This window comes from Desmodus rotundus, chromosome 6 (genome assembly GCF_022682495.2).
Source record: "Desmodus rotundus isolate HL8 chromosome 6, HLdesRot8A.1, whole genome shotgun sequence".
Lineage (NCBI taxonomy): Eukaryota > Metazoa > Chordata > Mammalia > Chiroptera > Phyllostomidae > Desmodus > Desmodus rotundus.
In genome coordinates, this window is record NC_071392.1 from 131,146,793 (window position 1) to 131,172,018 (window position 25,226).

General features: G+C 39.5%; 1 protein-coding gene across 4 annotated transcripts in view; it reads left to right on the top strand.

Moving 5' to 3' along the window:
- The first annotated feature begins 4,910 nt into the window (after positions 1-4,910).
- The window catches only part of SEC23B (SEC23 homolog B, COPII coat complex component), a 43,562-nt gene continuing 23,246 nt past the window's right edge, over positions 4,911-25,226 (top strand). The window contains exons 1-11 of one of the 4 annotated variants that reach the window (XM_045194974.3): positions 4,911-5,372; positions 7,209-7,443; positions 8,554-8,611; positions 11,587-11,673; positions 12,907-13,143; positions 13,249-13,334; positions 14,128-14,272; positions 14,673-14,831; positions 15,180-15,295; positions 18,600-18,723; positions 19,909-19,989. In XM_045194974.3, coding sequence (XP_045050909.1) covers positions 7,223-7,443; positions 8,554-8,611; positions 11,587-11,673; positions 12,907-13,143; positions 13,249-13,334; positions 14,128-14,272; positions 14,673-14,831; positions 15,180-15,295; positions 18,600-18,723; positions 19,909-19,989 — 1,314 coding nt within the window. In that variant the 5' untranslated portion in view covers positions 4,911-5,372; positions 7,209-7,222. The remainder of the gene's footprint in view (positions 5,373-7,208; positions 7,444-8,553; positions 8,612-11,586; positions 11,674-12,906; positions 13,144-13,248; positions 13,335-14,127; positions 14,273-14,672; positions 14,832-15,179; positions 15,296-18,599; positions 18,724-19,908; positions 19,990-25,226) is intronic. The other 3 variants (XM_024559182.4, XM_024559183.4, XM_045194973.3) reach the window with 3 other exon arrangements.

The window sequence follows — 25,226 nt, forward strand, 5'->3', positions numbered from 1 at the left end:
ATGCCTGCACCTTTCCTCTCCCATCTACTTTTCCCCTGGACCATTACCATTACCCTTCTCTCTAAGCTCTAAGGGCCCCCTTCTTTTGCCTTCGTAATTTGTTTCCTGAACCCACTTCCTCTATGGCTCACTTCTTCTACCTCTATGGTTTTCTAAATAAACTTTTGCTTATAGTTTGAGTTTTGACTCCGAATTCTTTCTTAGCCAGAACTCAAGTACTGAGGTTGCTGGGCCAAGGACTGGTTTGGCGCCACCGGTCTAACACCTGGTGCCATTTTCCTTCTTGCCACCAACATTATGGTACCATGACTCAGATTATTAAAGATGGGGGTGGGGGGAGAGGATGAGGGATTAAGTAGATAGATGGAATTGAGAAATATTTAGAATAACAGATCAAGAGAGCCAAGTGATTCATTGTTAGTTTCAAGGGTAGGGGTGGGGGTTAGAAAAGTAGGGGGGAAATACAAATTTATTTAATACAAATTTTACATGACATGGGAAGTTTCATAAGGAAATGATGACCCAAAGAAACAGGTAAACCTATTTGTTTTTATGCTAAGTTTGATGATGTGTGGAAAGTCATGGGGAAATGTGATCGGACAAAAGGATATGAACAGTGTAAGTAGTAAACTGGGGGAAACTTGGCAAGGTCTGTTCATTCTGATTCATCTTCAGAGGGAAGAATGCTTCTTTGCTCCTGGTAAAGGGAGGGAACTTTTAACATGAAGGACTTAGAATCTGCTTTGGGGAGAGAGGGGAGGTCAGAGAGTCCTTCCCTGAATCATTTTTCAAATTCCTTCAGGTTAAAATATTCAATATGACACAGTGTGTCATATTTTGGTGTATTGTGTCCTGAACACTGTTGGAGGAGGGGCCAAGGATAACTCTCCAGTTTGATGAGTAACTGGGAGAAGAATGGTATCTCCAAGTGAAATAGAAAGTATAAGAGACAGAAGATTAGTTTAGGAGCAAGGGGAAATATGAATTCAGTTTATAACATAATGAGATTGAGAGGGCCAAGAATATCCAGAGATATCCAGCATGCTATTGAATACATAAATCTGATGTTAGAGAAGTATAATCCAAAAATAGAGAATGTAGATTATACATGCTGAATCATATTTCAGGAAAATTATGGAAGATTTTGAAATTGTCAAAAGAGAACTCTCTATGGAATGCTGGGCATTTTTAAAGGACCCTCTGGAGTCATCTGATCATAAGAAGTATGTGACTTTGACTAAACTATTTTACAACTCTGTAGAGATAGACATTAACTTACAGAAAATGGATAATAATACAAATGATAATAACATAAATGATTCCCATCCATGGTAACAAAGATGAATTTTGTGTGGTAGAGAATATGTCTCTATAGATCAAATTTTTCTTTGAACCAATTTAAACATCCTTACTGGTTGTCTTAGTAATGAATGAGGTATGTAGAATCCTTGATATATTCTCATCTTACATTTATGAGAGGGCTATAATTTTACCTTTTTGAAACTTTCTTTAGCAATTTTGAAGTTTTGACCGATATCCCAGTGGATTCACCTGACAAAACCAGGGAAATCATGTTGCTCAAAAACACGAAATCAGGTTAGTACATTCTTAAAGGAGTTCTGTCTGATTGGCTTATGGAGATAAATACACACTTACATAAATCACCTATTCTGAAAATTCCAAGAAAATAAGGAAATTAAATTTCTAATACTTTAAATGTGTTAGATTATTAAAAATTCTTCTTACAGAAATTTCTAATACAGAAACAATCTACGTTCAAATAATCAAAGCAGATCTTTGCCACATTATATTTTAATGTTTGGTTAAAAAAAACACATCTGTATCTTTCCTAAATGTAAAGTATAGTACAAGTATGCATTTTATTTGAGCTTGGTTCCTTACTGACAGAATAATTAATTTGAATTTCCTAAATTTACACAAGTGTAATGATCAAATGACCTAACATTACTCTTACATAATGTTTTAGGAACATGAAAAATGTAAATTTACTCAACAAAACTGAATAGTTTATTTTGACAAACTTTTTTTAAAACCCTGACCTGAGGACACTTTTTCATTACTTTGAGAGAGAGAGAGAGAGAGAGAGAGAGAGAGAGAGAGAAACATCCAGGGATTGTATGCACCCAGACCAGGGATCCAACCTGCAGCCTAGGTATATGCCCTGCTGGAGAATCAAACCTGCAACCTTTTGGTCAAGGGATGACCCTCCAACCAACTGAGCCACATCAGCCAGGGCCTGACAGACTTTTTATATTAACAGTGATTGTTTCATAGTACATCAACTTAAATGAACTCCTATGATTTGTAATTTAAATCTTTGTACTAATACTAAGTTGAGCTAATTAATTGTAATTCTTGGATACCTAGAGAAGTTCTAAACATAATTTTAAGTTTCTATAGTTCTGCTTATTTTTATATGCTACAGAGAAACTATATCTCTGGGTCAGATTAATAAACAATCTCATTTTTACCACTTAAAAAAAGTTGTAAAGTCGAGTTTCTGGCCTAGATGGAGGTGTAGGTAGATACTCTTTGCCTCCTCATAAGAAGGATCACAGCTAACCTCAAAACAAAATACAACCAGAACTTCCAGAAAAATGAACTATATGGAATCCCATAACTAAGGATTTAAAGAAGAAATATTTATCCAGACAAGTAGGAGGGGCAGAGACAGGGAGCTAGGGAGGAGAGGTCTGGGTGTGGTGGCAGCATGGTAGTGACAGTGAGGCAGAGGCAGCGGGGTGGAGGCCAGCAGAACAAGCAGTCCCACATTCACATGTGGCAGATAAAAACTGGGAGGGACACCTGGGGAGTGAGCCACCACAGCCCCAGGACAGACAGCAAAGCCCAGGGTTCCAGCACTAGGAATAAATCCTTATAAATTCTGGCTGTAGAAACCAGTGGGCCATGGAAGAAAGGCCATGGGGGTTGGGGTCATGGAAGAAAGGGCTGGTCTCTCAGGAGAATCTGTTTAAAGGACCCACACAGCCCTAGAAAGTACACAAACCCACCGACCCTGGGATTCAGCACCAGAGCGGCAGCTAGAAGGGCACCAGTCACAAAACGGAAGTGGGAGAAATGACTGGAAATGGAGTGAGAGACAAGCCAGCAGCATTGTTCCCTCTCCGACCTTTCCCCCACATACAGCATCACAGAGCAGTGAAGTGGGTTGCCCCGCCCTGGCAAATACCTAAGGATCTGCCCCTTACAAGATAGCAGGTGCAACAAGACAGGGAGTCAAAGCAGCTCTACCTAATACACAGAAACAAACACAGAGGGGCTGCCAAGTTGAGGAGATAAAGAAATATGGCTCAAATGAAAGAACAGATAAAAATTCCAAAAAAAGAACTAAGGGAAACAGAGATAACCAACCTATCAGATGCAGAGTTCAAAACACTGGTAATCAGGATGCTCAAAGAACTCATTGAATATGGCAAATGCATCAGGAAAAAGAATGAAGGCTACACTAAGTGAAATAAAGGAAAATCCACAGGGAACCAACAGTGAAGGGAAGGAAGCCAGGGTTCAAATCAACAATTTGGAACATAAGGAAAAAATAAAGTCAACCAGTACAGATGAAGAAACAAGAATTCAAAACAAAACAAAACAAAAAAAATTAGGAGAAAATAAGAAGACTCTGGGACGTCTCCAAATGTGCCAAAATCATAGGGATGCCAGAAGGTGAAGAGGAAGAGCAAGTAATTGAAAACTTTTTTGAAAAAATAATGAAGGAAAACTATCCTAATTTGATGAAGACATGCAAGTCCAGAAAAGTGCCAAAGAGGACCACATCAAGACACATCATAATGAAAATGCCAAAGGTTGAAGATAAAGAGAGAATCTCAAAAGCAGCAAAAGAAGAGATTTACCTACCAAGGAGTGCCTGTAAGATCATCATATGATTTCTCAAAACAAAAAATACAAAAAACCCCCATCCAACTTTGTATGCAAGAAGCTACTGGCAAGAAGTGTTCAGAGTGATGAAAAGCAAGGACCTACAACCTAGACTACTCAATCCAGCAACGCTATCATTTAGAATGGAACGGCCAATAAAGCGCTTCCCAGACAAGGTAAAATTACAGGAGTTCATCATCACCAAACCATTATTATATGAAATGTTAAAGGCATTTACTTAAGAAAAAGATCAAAACTATGAGCAGTAAAATGACAACAAACTGACAACTATCAATAACTGAATCTAAAACAACAAACAAAAACAAATAAAGGCAACAACTAGAACAGGATCCGAATCACAGAAATGGAGAGCACATGGAGGGTTAGCAGCTGGAAGGGGGAAGGGGGAGAATGGGGGAAAAGGTACAAGGATTAAGAAGCATAATTTGGTAGGTATAAAATAGAAAGGGGGATGTTTAGAATAGCATTAGAAATGTGAAGCCAAAGAAATTATATGGACATCTGATGGACATGAACTAAAGGGGGTGGGAATGCTGGAGGGAAGAGGGGTACCCAGGGGAGGGTAGAGGGGAAAAAAAAACTGGGACAACTCTAACAGCATAGTCAGTAAAGTATACTTTAAAAAAAGTTGTGAAACAATTGTGGTTGTGAAGTTGCACTCTACGTAATTATGAGGTTTTTGTAGTCTTCGAAAGGACTTGACTATGACAATTCTCAATTATTCACGTCCTCACAGGATGACAGGGATAGAAAAGCAGAGAGGAACTGCATGCTAATGCCAGTCTCCTCATAGAGCGAGATGAAACCTTGTAATGGGATGAAGTAGAACCAAACCTGTCGAATTTAGCTTGAATCTCAACTAAATCCAGAGCCCTGCCTCCACACAGAAAGTCCCCACGCTCCCTCCGCCCCGCCCACCCCACCCCTTCTCGCGGGCTGACGCCTCTTTCCGGAAAGCTTCAGTGACTTCCTTGCCGCGCGCGCTCCTTCTTCAGGGGCCAAACGACATCCTTCTCGCTTCCCAGTAGGAAAGGAGATGAGGGCAACTTCTCCTGGAGTCAAGCGGACTTCGTATTGGGTCCGAGCAAACTCCTGAGACGTACTGGCTGCGCCTAGGAAGCAGTCTGGTAGGACCCGGGGTTTTCTACAGTGGAAACGTTCAGAGGTGAACCTGGGAAAATGTATGCTTTTAAGAACTGCTGTTATGCAGAACGAAGCACCACTGTCTTGCCCTTTTCCAAGATGGCGGTGCGGATTCCCTGAGTGTCCTGCTTCCGCTAGTTCGCGGGAGAGGTACTCTTTCATTGGCCCATGGGCGGTGCCGTGGCTTGACGTACCAGGACGTTAACCAATCGACTGAGAGCTGAGCTGTACTTGGCTGTGGGAGCCGGGGCCACAGGGATTTTGTAGTTCTAGGTGCTGACTACTACGGCCAGGTGAGTGGGCAATGCATCCGGGGATGGGGGTTGGAGGGTACGGGAGTGAGTCTGTAGGCGGCAGATGGTTTGCCCACGGTGTGAGTCCTTTTACCGGCAGGCAGAGGAATCGGGACATTCGATGATCTTCTAAGAAGTACGGTTTATCTGCCAGGCCTTGTGGCCGTCCGGCTTCTGACTGGGTATCCCTCAGAATGGTGGGGTGCGGAAGGACCTCCCCCCTTTTCAATTGTGGAACTCGAGTTTCAGGAGAAATGATTTCTGCTTCGTGATAGAGCTGAAACTGGATCCCAGTTCTTCTGACTCCCTTGGATTTAACCTGTGGTTAAACTTGGCTTCTTTTTACTAAAAAGTTATGCCTTGATAGCGTAAGAGTGGTTCTGATTTTTTTTTTTCGGATCTTTCCAGTCCATTTGTTGATTCAGCCATTAATTTCTTCAGCTACCCTTCCCCTTTGCGACTTTGGGTTAAGGCATGGACCCATCTTCCTAGAAAAGTGTATATTCACTCATGCATTGAATTTCGCATAAATTTCAGAGGGTTCTTTGAGCCTCTGAAGTACCCCGTGAATTATGTGCCCAGGGTTAAAAATCCATGCTGTAAAAGAAGGCATGAGGGGAAGGCACAGTGGGAAACTGTGAGAGCAGGTTTTTATATGTAGGAGCTTGAAATGTTTTTGAGGAGGGAAGCAGTCATTTAATGAAGCCTGCTGAAGTACTTGCTGAGAACTGTGATATTAGAACTTCATCCCTTGCCATCCAGGAAGTTGCAGAAGTGTCTCCTGTGTACACAGTGCTTCAGTTTCCCGCTTTTGCCAGAAATAACAAATACAGTCCTTAGAGTTTCAGATGGAGCAAACATTTGGAATCTGTGTTCTGGGCTGTGTGTAGTAGAGTAATTCATTCATTTGTTTTTCTAAACATATATTATTATCTTGGTTCACATCATTTACGGTATGGCACTTCTTATAATAACATGGAGTCAGTTAGTGTACAGCACTGCATAAAATGAGCACTAGAGGCCAATAATATCGTAGATTCTTTAATTTGCTTTTTTGCCATTTTTCTTGAGGTGCTTGTTCCCTTGAACCCTAGTAGTTGAAGTAGGTGTTAACCTAGATTTTAGGATGTAAACAGGATTTATAAAACAGTCAATGGAGTTGGTGTTATTCGTGTTAGTCTAAATGACTATTTTATTACTGGAATCTTTTCAGGCATGGGCATAAGCAACCATGGTGAGGAGAGAGGTTTTGGTGAGGAACTCACTCAGCATAGTAACAAACTATCCTTTATAACTTTGGTGATCCCAAGTAGAAATTCACTCAGAGCTTCTTGGTGGCTGTTCCTATTATGAATTGGATTTGCACATCAGTATCCAGTTCTTTTCTCCATAGGTAACAAAGGAAGGAGGAAAAAGGGCATAAAAACAAGATAACTTGGAATGTAGTATTTAGTGTTTACTTTAGTAGAGTAAGGAAGGAAGGGGATCAGGAAGGAAGGTAGCTGGATGGTGAAAGGATTTGAGAGTAACCCTTGGGCAAGGAGCTGAAATTAGTTTGGCTGAGATGATGAGATGGTAAGAAGAGGTTTAAATGCAGCTTAGAGGTGATTAAATGATTGTAAGCCTCCCTCTACTTTTATTTATTTATTTATTAGGTTCTAGAGAGGAGCGTTGAGAAAGGAGCAGTAGTCAAATGATAACTGTGAAGTTAATTAGCTTTTCGGGGTCACGAGGAAGGGCGATGTTGTAATGCTACAGTGATAGGTTCTTAGAAACTAAGTGTTAGGGGACCATTTTTTAATCATTAAAATTGAGAATTTAAAGCTTTATCTTCAGTTTCTTTTTAGACTATGGCAACATATCTGGAGTTCATTCAGCAGAATGAAGAACGGGATGGTGTGCGTTTTAGTTGGAACGTGTGGCCTTCCAGCCGTCTCGAGGCGACAAGAATGGTTGTTCCTCTGGCTTGTCTCTTGACTCCTTTGAAAGAACGCCTAGACCTGCCTCCTGTACAGTACGAACCTGTGCTCTGCAGTAGGCCAACTTGTAAAGCCATTCTCAATCCACTTTGGTATGAATTCTTAAAAAAACTAGTAAATGATAAATGCAATACATTGTGAAATTTCTGTGATTCTCATATAAGTGATTGAATTTGGGCAAATCACCAAATTTGAGATTAGTAGATGGTGAGATTCTCAGTTGATTAATGCTTTTAGAAATCTCCCTGGCCTAATACTTAAGATAAAATTAGAATTTATGGGAATGAGGTGGAGGTAAAGGGAAAGGATTTGAAATTCCTTTTTTTTTTGGCTGATTTTCAGTTTTGCATTTGGGTCAACTGTAGGTTTTAAAGCATTTTTCCAAAAAAAATCCAAAAGCTTTAGACATTTTTCTCATACTTACCTGGTATAATGGTACTGTAATAGAAGAAATTTTAACTCCTAATGATTTTATTGTTAAGTGTAAATTTTTTGCCCCTGAGATAGTAATCTGTGATATTTCTCTTAAATGTGGGCACTATTTGAAAGAGTTTTTAAATAGGTGAAGAGTGTCATAAATACACTTTAAAAGATAAAATTTGTACATAAGGGAACATTTGCTTCATTTCCTTGCTTTTACTTAATATGCCCATATATAAGATACTGATGCCTTTTAAAATGATAGCCACTGGTTGTTAATTTGCTAAATATAGAAAGGGGTAAAAGCAACTGAAGTATCTTGAACCAATTTTTGGAAGTGTATAAACTCAGAGCATGCCTGCTCAGCTTTTCTTCAAGTGAGCTAAGTGTGATTGAAGTTTGGGATGTTTTAATTGTGTGACATGTAGAAGTTTCACGTATCTGAATGATAACGATATTAGAAAAACTACAAAGACTATGTTAAGATTATAGGACAAAGGGAAATAACCTATAATTAATAGAAAGCATATAATTTTAAATATCATCTAGGAAATTGGAAAAGAGAAAAAAGGATTTACTAATTCCTCCTTACAGCTGTTAGAAGAAATTTTTGTTGTACTTAACAGCCAGCACTCTAACGGCAGGGAACATTTTACATTCTTTTATCCATACACCCACGCAGAAACATATGTCTATGTGATTTAATAATCTTGAAGCTTACATTTGAATGCTTTCTACTTTAAAAATGAAAACATTACCTAGTTATAATTTTCTTTTCACAGTCAGGTTGATTATCGGGCAAAACTTTGGGCCTGTAATTTCTGTTTCCAAAGAAACCAGGTATGTGAATTATTTTTAGAATTACTTTCTATGTTTTAGTTACAGTCTGAAAAAAATTGAGGTTGAATTTGTGTCTTGGCAGGCAGCAATTTCTGCTGAACACAAGATGATAGTTCTAGGCTCTGGTTGTGTAACATTGGTTGGTTAGAGCATTGTCACGATATGACAAGGTTGTAGGTTTGATCCCTGGTCCAGGTGCATAACGAGAATCAACCAGTGAATGCATAAATAGGTGGAACAGCAAATTGACATTTCTCTCCCTCTCCCTCTCTCCCTCCCTCCCTCCTCCTCTCTCTCCTTCTCCCTTTCTCTCTTCCTCTTTCCCTCTCTCTCTCAAATCAATAAATAAAAAATTTTAAAAAAGATGATGTGTCTAGTTCAGCATGATATTGAATGTTGAACATTTGTGCTTTTTCTGTTGAATGGTGATTCAGTTTTATTATTTGGATCCTTATTATATGCTATGGAGGGCACATAGAGTTCCCTTATAAGTTCTGGGTTGGCAGTGAATATCTTACCATAAGAAAACAAATATGTTGTTTGTATTTTATTTGACTTCAGTTTATTCTAATTGGATAGTGTACATTACTGAATTTTCATTTTCTGATCTTTCTAACTTTTAGGATCAGTTTTGAGCTTCTTTTAGCTTAAAAAATTTTAAACTAGTAAACTGGAGGAGCTCACAAATGACAAGAGAGACTTCTTTTTATTTTTTAAAAGATTTTATTTATTTATTTTCAGAGAGAGGGGAAGGGAAGGAGAAAGAGATGGAAAGAAACATTAATGCGTGGTTGCTCTCTCGTGCCCCATTCTGGGGACATGGCCTGCAACCCAGGCTTTTGCCCTGACTGGTAGTCAAACTGGCGACCCTTTGTTTTGTAAACCCACGCTCAATCCACTGAGCTACACCAGCCAGGGAGAGACTTCTCTTTAAAATGAATGTGCCTATGATGAGAATGTTCTAAAACTGGATTGTGGTGATCATTGCACAACTATGTACATTTATTAAAAGTCATTGAATTGTACATTCAAAATGGGTGAATTTTGTGGTATATAAGCTGTACCTCGATAAAGCTGTTAGAAAAAATTTGTGCCAAATATAATTTACAGTGCTCTAGCAGATCTGAAGATATTGATAACATGCACTTATTTATTCATATATTTGATCATAATTACAATTAACAGTCTTATTCTCAGATATAGCAACAATAAGTCCAGTGATGAAAAGAATAATGTACAGTTGATGACTAACTGTAGGCTTGGAAACTATAAGCAGATACCATTCATGATTTATCTTTATGAGAGATTCAGAAGTATATACAAATCTTAAAAATATTTCTACCTCTTAGTACATTCAGAATTGATATCTGTTTAATATGATTTATTATGAAATTCTAAGGTATGAAAAGACTATCAACAGAGTAAAAAGGAGACACACAGAATGGGTGAAAATACTTGCAAATCATATATCTAATAAGGGATTAATATCCAGAATATATAGAGAACTTCTAATACTCAACAACAAAGAAAATCAACCTAATTCAAAAATGGGTAAAGAGCTATTCTCCAAAGAAGATAAACAGATGGACAGTGAGCACATGAAAAGATGTTCAGCATCACTAACTATTAGTGATATTTGCCAAATGATCCAGCATTTCTACTTCCGGGTGTATACTCAAAAGAATTGAAAGCAAGGTCTTGAAGAGGTACTTGTACACTATGTTCATTGCAGCATTATTCACTATAGCTAAAACATAGAGGCAACCCAAGTATCCATTGACAGATGAATGGATAAACAAAATGTGGTATAATATGTACAGTGGACTCTTCAGCTTTAAAATGGAAATCCTGACGTGCTACAATTTGGGTGAACCTTGAGGACATTATCCTGAATGAAATAAGCCAGTTACAAAAAGACAGATACTGTGTGATTCCACTTTGATGAGGCACTTGGAGTAGTCAAATTCATAGAGTCAGAAAGTAGAACTGCAGTTGCCAGGGGCTGGGAGGAGGGGATAATGGGAATTACTGTTTAATAGATTTCAAGTCTCAGTTTTTCAAGATGAAAAGAGTTCTGGAGGTGAACAGTGCAGACAGTTGCACAATGTTATGAATGAATTTAAGATCACTGAGCTGTACACCGAAAAAAGATTAAGATGGTGAAATTTGTTGTATCTTACAACAGTAAAAATTGGGAAAAAATTCAAATGACGAGCTATGAATTTAAAATGCTTGCAGGGAGTTTTAAAAACAAAAGAAAATGCCTCTGACATGTTAAGGACAAAAAGCAGGTCACAAGACTATGTATAGAGCAACCTCAGCTGTGTGTTAAGTAGGAAAAGTCTGAAAGGAAAAGTGCCAAGATATTGATAGTGACTGCCTCAAGGCAATAGAATTGTGAGGGGTTTTTCTTCCTGTTTTCTTATATTTTCCTGTACTTGCCAATTTTTCTACAGTGAACATGTGTTACTTTATTGATAACAGCTGACATATCCAAATAAAAGCTTTATTCTCCTACAGAATAATTATTTATTCTTAGACTTGATGAAGTAGCCAAAATCTCTGCCCTTAATTTGCAGGACAACACTTACGAAATGGTTTTTAATAGTGCATTTTTTAAATCATTTAAAAGTTACAGTGTAACCTAAAACTACATTTTAAAAAGTTATAACATGAGCCCTGACTTGTGTGACTCAGTTGGGCACTATTCTACAAAGTGGAGGGCCAGCAGTTCAATTCCTGGTCAGGGCACATGCCTGGGTTGCAGGTTTGGTCCCTGATTGGGCATGTATGAGAGGCAGCTGAACATGATATAAATATAAGGCATAGGTATAGATTTTAAGTTCTGATTATTGTATTTTAGTAACATTTTGTCTTTTTAGAATTAGTATGTTGTTATTAATTATTTTATAAGTGGAATATGAAAGATAGACAAAGTTTTCAAACCTAATAAAACATGGCTTTATTTTGTTTAGTTTCCTCCAGCTTACACAGGCATATCTGAGGTGAATCAGCCTGCTGAATTGATGCCCCAGTTTTCTACAATTGAGTATGTGATACAGGTAACTTGTTTGTTGCACATTTAATGAGCAGTGTTAAATATTGAGATTCTCTAGAAATGCTGTGTCTTCTGTTCTCTTTACATGTCTGAGGTAGTTAAAGCTGTGAGGGCAGCAATATCCTAAACATTAGGTTATAAAACACTTTCTGGCATTGTTTTCAGGTCATAGGAGAAGGCTATAAAAAAAAAAAGATAACATTGAATAAATTCGAATCCTGTCTCTTACAGCTTTCTCCATTTCACCTGACGGCACTCCATCCTTTAGTTGTTCAGCTTAAAAACTGTAGATTCATCCCTGTCCTCTCTCTTCCTCTCACTCACTCACTCATCCCATATCTAATCCATTAGGAAATCCCATTGGGTTTATATTCAGAATTTATCAAGAATCCATCCACTTTTTTCTCCCCACTGCTCCTATCCTGGGCTAGCTACCACCTCTCACTTGAATTACTGGAGCAGTTTCTTAACTCTCCTTCCCAGTTTTACCTTGCCCACTTATATTTTATTCTTAACTCAGCAGCCAGAGGAACTCTAAAAACATCATGTTGCTTCTTTGTTTATATACCTCCAGTGGTGAAAATAGCTCCTTTTTCATCCAGAGCCACGAGACAGTTTTTAAAGCCAGCTCTGTGTTACCACTCTGACTTCAGTTTCTACTAGTGTCCTCATTCAGCCAGATGGGCCTCCTTGACTTGCGTCACAGATGCCAGGAACAAGCACACCAGTAACACTCCTGCCTGTGGGCCTTGCTCTTGCTTTTCCTTAGGCGGACTCTTTCCACTCTCTCTGTATTGTTCCCTCCTTATCCTCCAGGTTTTTACTCAAATGTTACTTTTTTTAATGAGGCTGCCCTGACGTACCATTTAATAGTAGAACCTGCCCCCTGCCTTCACTCCTGGCACTTGCAATCCCCTTTACGTTCTCCATTCCAGAAAGTTACCTCCTTGAGGCTGATAGGAATCTTTGTTCTTTTGGTTCACTAATGTATCCCAGGACCTGGAACAATCTCTTGCACTTAGTAGAAGGCTTTCAAAAATGTGGAATAAATTGTTAGATTCAAATAATTTTTTCTTTTAGTTTTTTAATAGAACCTGTCACTTAATGATGTTTGTTTAGATGTCCACATTCCCTAACAGTAAATATAAAGGAAGACTTGTTATTTACGTATATGATGAGACTTAAAAAGAGCTATATATGTCTATTTGTACATTATTATGTTTTTCTTTGCATAAAGCGAGGTCCACAGTCCCCTCTAATATTCCTCTATGTGGTCGACACGTGCCTAGAAGAAGATGATCTTCAAGCACTCAAAGAATCTCTACAAATGTCCCTGAGTCTCCTTCCTCCAGATGCTCTGGTGGGTTTGATCACGTTTGGGAGGATGGTGCAGGTTCATGAACTCAGTTGTGAAGGAATCTCCAAAAGTTATGTGTTCCGAGGGACAAAGGATTTAACTGCCAAGCAAATACAGGTTTGTGCCTTAACTTGTACACAAGCAGGAGCAAGGGCATTTCTTAAAAATTAATTATTTACTTTTGCTTTTATGGGAAATGAGTCTTTTTGGTTCTTTTTTTAGGATATGCTGGGCCTGACCAAACCTGCCATGCCCATGCAACAAGCAAGACCTGCTCAACCAAAGGAGCACCCTTTTGTTTCAAGCAGGTGAGGTACCAGCACTTACTGTTTGTTGCACATACAGCAGTTGGCATGCAGGGCAGTCCACTTGTGAGAGAAGAAAAATGTTGCAATTTTTAGAGAAAAACATAAGTTATTAAGCCTAACCAATATTTAATAATGTATTTAACACACCAGTATCTGTGTATTATATACAACTGAATTACATATGCATTCACATACATGTGTGGCAGGTTTGGTCAGAATGTTTTTCCTATTAGCATTATATCATCCTAAAGGTTTTGAGACCATTGTGTTCAGTCATGACCCTCCTTTTAAACACATGGCTGTTGTCTTTTTTGATTCTTAAGGAAAACTGAAAAGTCTTTTGTTAGGTGTGCTCAAACCTGAAACCAGGCATTTACTTCACTCAGCCCTTTTGTGTCTGGGGTTGCACTGGGCTGGGTTAACATTCAGTAAACATGATAAAAAGCATTGCCTGATGTGCTGGCGACAGTCTCATATGCTATTAAAAAATCAGTGTTTCTCTATTATTCCCAAGACTCAAGAGAAACACAAGCTGTGAATCTTTAGAATGATGAAGATTGTCCACATAACGAACCTTATGATTTGTTCCTAAATTGTTTTTTTCCATGCTACATATACAAATTGCTTTGAATTGTTTTGCATTTGTACATAGAGATAACTTTGAAGAAAAAAATATTGCATGTTTTTCTAGTCTGAGTAATTATTTTGAAGAGCAATAACTAGGTGTATCTTAGGGCTGAAACCAGAGTACCCTTTTAAACCAGGATTGATGTGTCTGTTCAAAATCACACAGGTTTCTGCAGCCTGTTCACAAGATTGACATGAACCTCACAGACCTTCTTGGGGAGCTGCAGAGGGACCCGTGGCCCGTAACTCAGGGGAAGAGACCTTTGCGATCCACTGGTGTTGCTTTGTCCATTGCTGTTGGCTTGTTGGAGGTAACTGAGCATTTTCTGGGACCCCTCAAACCACACAAGCTTGCTCTCAGAAGCTGTGTTTATTGGACTTGTGTGAAAATCAGTTGCAACTTAAGTCAACTGATTGTTAATTTACCAGAAGGTGCTTGAGTCATTATTACCCATCTTGAAGAGGCCCTCAATGTTTTAACACAGAGCAATTAGAGCAATGGGAAATGTTCACAGTGAATTAATAAAAGTGTGCAAAACTTTCAGGTTGGATGAGATCAGGCTGCTTCTCTGCATTGTCATCTGCGTTATTCTGCAATATCGGTATTCAGTACAGTTGATAAGAGCTCATCTTTGTATTTTTTTTAGGGAAACAGAAACATACTTGGGATGGGGTTGTCTGCTTCTAAAATGCCACCATTTACTGTTTTAGGGCACTTTTCCAAACACGGGAGCCAGGATTATGTTGTTTACTGGGGGACCTCCCACCCAAGGTCCTGGCATGGTGGTTGGAGATGAATTAAAGGTTCCTATTCGTTCCTGGCATGATATTGAGAAAGATAATGCACGTTTAATGAGGAAAGCAACCAAGGTAGGTGGTCCTGGATACAGGCTATATCCAAGTGGTGGTAACTCAGGTGCTGGCTTTAGGCTGCTCTGGAATGATAGCTACATGCTTCATGGTTAGTAAGTCGCTGTTGCTGCGATGACCTCGTAGATCTTGGCTGCCGTTAAATGATTCCCTAACTGTGAGAACTTAGAGTGAGGGGCCTTAAGACTGCCAAAAGTGTTTTGAGATTGAAAACTCTATTTTAATTATTTGGATATTTAAAAAAAAATTATCTCCATATTCCTATATTTGATTATATCCCTTTGATTTAGTAAGGTGTAACGTGCATAATGTTACTGTTTCATAAAGATGGTTTACTTCTTTTCACAGCACTATGAAATGCTTGCTAATCGAACTGCTACAAATGGTCACTGCATTGATATTTATGCTTGTGCCCTTGATCAATCTGGACTTTTGGAGATGAAATGCTGTGCAAATCTTACTGGGTATGTTGACAGCAAACACCTGGGAAACCTGAGAGTGTTTATTTTAGAGAAAGAGAAATGTATGATGCAATGATAGGAAAGGGCAAAGCCGACTTAGGTTAGTGTTCAGATAGCTCTGGGCTATGGCTTCAGTGGCTGTGAAGGTGTTTGGGCCTCTTAGGGGAAGAAACAGTGGTGAATAGGAGGGCTCAAGGGTACAAACAAACCCTCAGACAACTTCATGTCTTTCTCAGAGTTGTTACAGATAACAGAGCAGGAAAGCAAGCAAGCATGGAGTATGTGGCCTTCAGCAAGGCACTACTTTGTGAGAAGGACAGAAAATTGGGTCTGAATGAGAGCAATTAGGAGACCTTTCACCTAAAACTTAGTGACCTTTCCTCATGACTGCTACTTAGAGTGCTGACTTAGCGCCTAAGCCCATATCATGTGCATAGATCACATCTCATGATGTAGAGCCACGATTCTCTAAGTGCAGGGTGTCTGGCCAGCAACCTTCAGGGCTCCTGGGGACTGATTAGAAATGTATATCCTCAGGCCTCACTTCAGACCTGAATCAGGAACTGTGGAGGTACAACCCAGAAGTCACTTTTAACTTTATCTCCACGGAATTCTAGTGCATATGACAGACAGTAAGGGAACCACCGATGTACAGCACTGGTCTGAAAGTGGCTACACGTGAGAATCACCTGGGGGACTTGCAAAACTATAAGTGCTTTGGGTCTTGTTCCCAGAAATCCTGGCTTAGCATGGGACCTGGCCTGGGCATCAGCATTTTAAAAGTTTCCCCATGTGATGATACTGAGGAGCAGAACTCGAGAACCACTGATATGGACCCTGTAGTACTCAAAGTGTGGCTGAGCACAGGCAGCATCAGCCCACTTGAGAGTTTGTTGGAAATGCAGCATTTTGAGCCTTTTACCCTGGACCTACTGTCTCAAAACCTGCATTTGAATAAGATCCGAGGCAATTTGTATGCACAGGACAGTTTGAGAAGCACTGGTGTAGAGCTGTGTTGGGCCTGTGATTTGGCATTTCTAACAACCTCCCAGGTAGTGCTGCTGGCCTTCACTGAGTAAAGAGGGGAGGGAACAAGCTAGAACCCAAGTTACCTGAGGCTATCTTAGAGAGCAGCAGATGTGTTAGGTGACACTGGCTGCATCAGAAAGCCCATTTAATAAGGTGAACTCCTACCAGTGCCCTCCAGAAGTTCTTGACCTGGAGCATCCACACAAAAGTTTTAGTGTATTTGTGAACATTTCATGAGTTTGTACACCAGAGTTTATGTGTATGTATATATCTTCTCTGGAGAGGAACCATCACTTCCATCAGATTTTCAATGAGGTCTTTGACTCCTGAATGACTTAGTATTTAGGTCACATCGTCTTTTGCACAAATATAGTATCAGGGAAATGTGTTAGCAGTGACATTACAAAAAAAAAAAAAAAGATTTAGAGCTTTTAATTGTAAAGCGAGCCAACAGTTTGGGATGATTTCCAGCAAAGACAAGGTTATCCTAGACTTTGTTATAGGGGTTGATTATCTTCAAAGAAGATCATAGTCTTGATTTCCTTGGTGCTTATCTCTATTATCTTTCATTCTGAGCATTTCAGTTCAAAAGGGGTGTATAGATGAACTGGAGATGTTCAAAAGGGAGCAGTAAGAGTGATGGAGACAACCTGAAACTATGTCATACGGGGAATGATTGGAGGAGCTAGAAAAGATGCTGAAGACAGATGGGGTGTGAGAACTATATTCAACAATTGTGGGCCTGTTCTGTGTAGAAGGAATCAGATCTGTGTGTGACCAAGGGGTAGAACTAGAACCAGTGGTGGAAGCTGCTGGGAAACAGTTTCACTCAGTATAAAGGAAGACCTTTCCTAGCAGTCAGCACTGCCTAAACATGGAATGGACTACTTCTGGAGGGCTTAACTGCCTAATGCTGGAGGTATCTAATCTGGATGATAACTTGGCAGGATTTTTGGTAGAGGGTGGATGTGAGTTAGTATTAGGTTTGTGTGAGTGTGATAGAAAACCCCAAACAGATCTTTTTCTATCTCACTGGAGGTAGGCAGCAGGGCAGGTATATTGATCATATCATCATCAGGGGTTGAGTCACCTGTGCTGCTCCACCACCTTCCTCAGTGTGCTGGCTGTGGTTCAGGATAGTTGCTGGGCTGTCATTGTGTTGGAACAGCAGGAAGGAGGAAGGGTTGAAGGAATACATGTTCCATCCTGTTAGAATACCCCTTCCTCCTTAAATCACAAAGGCTACTTCCAATAGGCAAAGCTGAGTCACACAGCCACATACAAAGCAGGCTGGGAAATGTCCTTTATTCCAGGAAACCATGGATCTCATGAGTAGGAAAGGTAGGGAGGGTGTATATTTGGGGCCAAATAGCAATCACTGTCAATGAAGGAGTTAGACTCTGAGGTAGCTATACCAGATAATCGCGGATTCTTCCCAGTTCTGAGATCCTGTTTAATGGATGATGGCTAGATGAATAACTTGCATCAAGCTCTGCTCACCTCTCCAGATACATAAAATGCTGATATTTTGAACAATATTTTTCTCTAACTTCAAAAAGAGATAAAAACATATTCATAAACTAGAAAAAAATATAATTCATGTAAAGCCAGGGATTCACTGTTTTGAGGCAATGGATTAAACTGAGAAGGATTTCCCACAGGCCTGGGTATTTTCCCATACCAGAGAAGTGTGAGAAGAGATGGAGATGTATTCTCAGTAGATGACCTATGAAACCTGCACCTGTGGGGTTATTGATTGGAGGGTTCTTTTTTACTTTTTATCTTTAAATATTTGTAGTTTCACAAATTGTAAAAATAGTACAAAGAAGTCTGTTCATACTGTTCATCTGTCTACCCCCAGTGGTACCATTTTTACGTAAATATAGAGTACAATGTCAAAACTAGGAAATTGACACTGGCACAATACAGTTAGCTCTATTACAGACCTCACTTGGATTATACCAGTTTTTATATGCACTTGTTTGTGTATGTGTGTATAGTTCTAGGAGATTTTGTTAATCTCTAGATTTGTATAACTGCCATAGTGACTGAGATACAGAACTGTTAAAAAGTGTTCTATTTTTAATGTTTTAAAAACATTATCTTTCCTAAGTACAGACTGAACTTGCTGTTTCCATTCAAGTTAGTCAGTAGCACTTTTATGGACATGGTTTATTTGTTTTCCCTTCCTCTTTAAATTATTGTTTGTAAATACTGAGGGGGCATCTATCTGAATGACTTTCAGGCATCCTAAATGTTCACTTTTTTTCTTTTCTAGAGGCTACATGGTGATGGGAGATTCTTTCAATACATCTCTTTTCAAGCAGACATTCCAAAGAATTTTCAGTAAAGATTTTAATGGAGATTTCCGAATGGCATTTGGTGCTACTTTAGAAGTAAAGGTACAATAAATTGTTTAAACCTCATTGAAAGAATAGTGTTCTTATTTAGCAGTCAGACTTGTAGAAGCCTCAACCTTCCAGACACAGGTACATTAAAAGGTTCTAACAAAGTGTACTCGCTCTATCCCTTTGCTTCTTGAGGATGGCCTGTATATTTATTAACATTCTAAACAAAGTTTTCTGGCTCCCCTGTATGTCCAGCTTCCGTGTGGGCCCTCCTCTGCTCTGGGACAATAGGCCTTACAAGGGGTGGTAGGTTGAGCACAGAGGCAGCCATGCAATGTGGAACATTCTCCCAGGCATTGGTATGTGTTGCTGCATGCACAGAACCTTGGTTTAAGTTTAGTGCCTGTTGGAAGTGTAGCCAGAGTGCTCTAAAACGGTGTAGATTGTGAGTTTGGGTTTTGTTTTTTCATGTAGGGCTTGATTCTAAGTCATTGAGAAACCATAAATAGAAGTGTATTAATGTGTGCACCACACATATGTACCTCCCATACATACTCAGTGATGGGTAACTCAAACGGTTGGTTAGAACTTGGGATTATATAGCATCTTAACAAAAGAACAACGATTGGAATTAGTACCTTGAACATATGATTGGAACATATGATTGGAATTGGTACCTTGAGAGTTGGAGATGGTCATTCAATTGTCTTGGTTAAACTTCAAACATTTTCAAACGTTTGAGATTTTATTTTGTTTTGTTTTTTTAAGATGAAGAGGGATGGACGTTGCCGAAGTGAATTCCAATTAAAAAGTCTAAATGTGCTTCTTGGCCCTGTCATTATGTTGGAGTTTATGAATTCAGTATTTTTAGAGCAACACAAAACAGTGTATTAACTGATTAGAAATTATAAATAATTACAACTGTGGAATTAGAGAAGAAATAAGTATTGTTATGGGTACAATAATTTCAAAGTTGAGAAAGTTGAAAATGCTGCATCAACTTTGGAACAAAGATAATGCAGTTTCTAAGGAAGGATTTTTACTAAAGTTTTAATCAGATCACAGTGGCCCTGGAAAAGCTTGTAAGAGCATTATATACCATAATCCACGTTAGATTTTTCTTTTGGTGTAATGATAATGTTGCTACATTTTTCTTCTAGGCTTTAGTTACAGTCTTTATGAGAGCAGGGTGGTTCTCAGTGATTTCTAATTTTATACTCTTATTTAATTCTACTTTAGACCTCTCGGGAACTGAAGATTGCAGGAGCCATTGGTCCTTGTGTATCTCTGAATGTGAAAGGACCATGTGTGTCAGAAAATGTAAGGAAAAATTCCTCCATCATCCTTACTTCCTGTGCCCTGGGATTAGCTCATTAGAAGTGTTGGAGCATGATGACCTTGCATTGTGTTACCCGTTTGGATATGTGCAGTGAGAGGAAAAGGCCTGAAGATCACCACAACCCTGAGAGGTGGTTTATTTTCATCTGTCCGTCTGTCTAAAGGGTCAGAGAGGAGGAAACTGAGCCTCAAAGAGGTTAAGTATCTTGTTCAGGGTTAGAGCTGATAAAGAGGAGCTAGAGACTAGATCCTTCTGACCCCACTACCCATGCTTGGGTTGCTGTGCCATTGTGCCACAAAGCATTCTACCCAGCACAAGATAAGCAGCAGAATCCTTCAGGAATAAATGTATGTGCTTGTCGCCCTTAGGATGATACCTTTGTCTCACTTCTTACAGCTCATTTTGAGTTGGTCAGGCAGTGAATGATACTGTTGTATATGCAGACATCTGTGTTCCTTGGATAACACATTTTGACTGTGTGTGTGTGTTTGTATGAACAAAGCTACCAGTAGAGGGTGAGGTGGCTTTGCCGATGGCCCACTTTCTCTGACTATACTTTATTTACCCAGAGACAAACCATTTGGTCTAATGAGGCCTGTTCTGGCTGGCTCATTGCTCTCACAGCCATTTCTTTCCCTCATTATCCTCTTCAACCAGAGGGTGGACTAAGAGCCAGATGTGGATTCAGTGCACTGCTAGCCCTGTGGCCTGGACAGGGCACTTAATCAGTCTGGGAGTCCATGTCTTTATCTGGGAAAAGGAGATAATATGAGTACCGTTCTTTATACTCTTAGAAGGATTAAATGAATTACTTCAAGTAAAGCACTTATAACAGTGCCTGGCACCATGGAAGCCCACCCATAGATTTATTTTGGGTCTTCATCAGCAGTGAACATTCACTTAGTGACTACTTTGATAAAACTTTTGTTGAACTTGAGCGAGCTAAGGCAATTTGAGAGAACATTTCTGTTGTCCCCTGGGTGAGGCAGGTTGCTGCCCCAAAGCCCATCTAATGAGTAAATCATTACCCCAATGTACTAAGAGACTTGTACCCCTATTTCCTGGCAGAGCTTTGGATGGCTGCATAGTCAAAATATTTTCATAACCTTGAAATCTGCCTGGTGAAGATTTCCTAAGGTAGTTTAAGAACATAATTTTATAAATTAGTACAAGCTCATTAGCTGTTCTAGGATCCAGTAGGCATTAGCTCTGAAATTTTTGAATGGGGGATGAAGGATGCAAAAAAGATGATACAATTTCAAACCTAGAGAGGAGTTTAAAGAAAAGTATAATGAATTCCAGTATACCCACTGGAATAACCATTTAGAATCAGTAATTGTTAACTTTTAGTCATAATTGCTTTGTCATTGTATTTTGCCACATGTGCCTTATCTGATTACCATCCATGCCATATTTGCTTTATTATCTGTTTTTTCAGAACCTTTGAAAACAAGCTGCAGACATCATGACACTTAGTCTTTCAGTGCTTCAATATACATCCTCAAAAAATAAGGATGTTGTCTACCACATTATTATCAAACCCAAGAAAACAATTCCCTAATATCTAGTCCATATTTTTTCCTTAATTTTCCCTCAAATGCCCTTTGTAGCTGTTTTGTCTTCTCTAACCAGCATTGAATTTGGTGTTACTTATCCTTAGTCTTTTTAAAATTTAGAATGGTATTCCTATTGTTTAGGTATTTTAGTTTTTTTTTTTCTTGGTTTTATTTTGTTATATTTTTTGTTTAATGATGTTGATTCCTTGAAGAGACAGTACCAGGTGTTTTCTATAATAGAGATCTCACATTCTTATTGTGTCTGATTGTTTCCTCATGGTGGTATCTAAGATGTTTTTTTCCTCCCTGCAATTTCTATAAGTTGATGTTAGATTTGAAAATGTGCTTAGATTTAGGCTAAACCTTTCAGTCTGGCATACTTGCTGAGTGATCTATATCTTTGTACTGTGTTTCATCAGGAGGCACTTAGTCCTGTCATCCTGTGTTATTAGAGCTAAGTGAGATCGTGGAGTGAGGGTGATGACTGTTCCACTTCTTCCCATTATAAGGGCACATTTTCCCTTTGCCATTAGCAAGACATTGGTTGAAAGAGATTGTAGCACAGTATGAATATCTTATTTGCTAATAGCCTTCCATCTATTGGTTTTAGCGTCCACTGATTATCCTTACTTGAATCAATGTATTTCATTGGAGATTAAAAAATGGTAATTTCCTAAATCCACCTTTATAGTTCCTCTGCTAAAGGCAAGGTAAATGCTTATGTAAGGAATTGGTGTATTTCTGAGAAATTGTACCTTTGCAGCTCTGCAGAGTTTGTGGCCATGCTGGACCACGGAGATACAGAGGAGGAAAAAAGTATTTTCCTCTACCTGTCGTAGTTTCATTGGCTGAGGTTCTACAAATTAGACTGACAGAAGACAGATTAACAAGAGGAAAACAAACAGAAGTTTATTAATGTGTGCACCACACATATATATATCCCATACATACTCAGTGACTGGTAACTTAAAGGGTTGGTTAGATCTTGGGATTATATAGCATCTTTTTAAAAAATATATATATTTATTGATTATGCTATTACCGTTCTCCCATTCCACCCCCACTCCACTCCATCTTGCCCACCCCCTCCCTTCCACATTCCCCCCCCTGTAGTTCATGTCCATGGGTCATACTTATAAGTTCTTTGGCTTCTACATTTCCTATACTATTCTTAGCCTCCCCCTGTCTATTTTCTACCCACCATTTATGCTACTTATTCTTTGTACCATTCCCCCCTCTCTCCCCCTCCCCTATTGATAACCCTTCATGTGATCTCCATTTCTGTAGTTCTATTCCTATTCTAGTTGTTTGCTTAGTTTGCTTTTGTTTTTTTTTAGATGTGGCTGTTAATAACTGTGAGTTTGCTGTCATTTTTACTGTTCATATTTTTTATCTTCTTTTTCTTAGATAAATTCCTTTAACATTTCATATAATAAGGGCTTGGTGATGATGAACTCCTTTAAGTTGACCTTATCTGAGAAGCACTTTATCTGCCCTTCCATTCTAAATGAAAGCTTTGCTGGATAGAGTAATCTTGGATGTAGGTCCTTGCCTTTCATGCCTTGGAATACTTCTTGCCAGCCCCTTCTTGCCTGTAAGGTCTCTTTGGAGAAATCAGCTGACAGTCTTCTGGGAACTCCTTTGTAGGTAACTGTTCTTTTCTCTTGCTGCTTCTAAGGTTCTCTCCTTCTGCTAAATCTTGGCTAATGTAATTATGATGTGCCTTGGTGTGTTCCTCCTTGGGTCCAACTTCTTTGGGACTCTCTGAGCTTCCTGGACTTCCTGGAAGTCTATTTCCTTTGCTAGAGTAGGGAAGTTCTCCTTCATTATTTGTTCAAATAACTTTTCAATTTTTTGTTCTTCCACTTCTCCTTCTGGCACCCCTATAATTCGGATGTTGGAACGTTTAAAGATGTCCTGGAGGTTCCTAAGCTTCTCCTCATTTTTTTAAATTCTTGTTTCTTCATTCTTTTCTGGTTGGATGTTTCTTCCTTCTGGTCCACACTGTTGATTTGAGTCCCAGTTTCCTTCGCATCACTATTGGTTCCCTGTACATTTTCCTTTGTTTCTTTTAGCGTAGCCTTCATTTTTTCATCTAATTTGCGAACAGATTCAACCAATTCTGTGAGCATCCTGATTACCAGTGTTTTGAACTGTGCATCTGATAGGTTGGCTACCTGTTCGCTGCTTAGTTGAATTATTTCTGGAGCTTTGATCTGTTCTTTCATTTGGGCCATTTTTTTTTTGTCTTGGCTCGCCTGTTATATAAAGGGGCAGGGCCTTAGGTGTTCACTGGGGTGGGATAACGCTGGTTGCTGCGTATGACCCTGTGGGGCGGGGGGGGGGCCCGAGAAGGAGCAATGGTGCTTGCTCCACGCTGCCGGATTTCAGTCACTCCCTCTGCTACCCACAATCAACCTGGGCCCCTCTAGTGCTGATTGCCCAGTGGGTGGGCTTGTGCATGCTCTAGACCCCTGTGGGTCTCTCCAACGACCTCTCCTGTAAGGCTGTGAGTTACTCCTGCTGCTGCCTCAACCCCCACGGGTGTTTTCAATTAGAGGTTTGAGGCTCTTTCCCTGAGCTGGAGCCCTGGATTGTTGGAGCCCTGGGTTGCGCGGTCTGTTTTGGTCCCCCCATTGTTCCTCCTGGTTTATTTGTGCGCGAATGTGGGGCCTCGGGGTCTGCTAGCTGTTGCACTGCCTGCCCCGTTCGTTCCACAATCTGCCACCTCTCTGGCCGTGTTGCCAAGAGTCCTGTCCGCCCTGGCTGCCCTTCTCCGCCCCTCCTACTGGTCTGGATGAATGTTTCTTGTTTATCTCCTTGGTTGTTGGGCTTCCCCGTGTGGTTCGATTTTTTGTCAGTTCTGGTTGTTTTTTGTTTTTCAATTGTTGTTGTCCTTCTTTTGGTTGTGCGAGGAGGCGCAGTGTTTCTACCTACGCCTCCATCTTGGCTGGAAGCCTGGGATTATGTAGCATCTTAACAAAAGACCAATAAACTTGTGGAATAGGGAGAAGACAGAGGAATAGAACTTGGAGATTCTAGGGTGTCAAATGTGGAAGAAACTAATGGAAGGTAATATATTATTTTTCAGCAAAGTTTGTTCTGTAGATTCTTCTGATGCCATTTCTGGGCTTATAAGCATCTTCTGTTGTCTTTGGTGGTGGAAAATCATTCTGTCCTTGGTAGAGAGGGAAGGACAGAGAGTTTTTCTTGTGTCAGGTTTTTTTTTTTTTTAATTTCAATTTCCTTTAGCTCAAAATAATCCTTATGTGAGAGTGGATATTTTGGGGTGGCATATTCTGAACCCATTAATCTTCTCATTTGAAACTTTAAGAAGTTTCATATATAAAGAAATTGAGTTGATAGGTATGGGGAGATGTGGGAGAATGGGTTAGCAAGGCAAGAAAGGCATGCCATCTTCTTGTACTTCTTTGCCATTTTTCCTGTGTTTAGCTCTTTCAGGAGATGTTACCTGCTTCTTTTAGAAAAGGCCACTGAAAGGGAAGGTTAATACCCATAGATCCATCCATCTGAGTCTTGCTTTGCTAACACTGATGAAAGTCTTTGTTCTCCCCACTCGGCACCTTAGAGCTGCTATGTAATTTCACTTAAGAATTTTCCCTTTCTCTGGGGAGAAAAGGCATACAACTGTAAGTGAATAA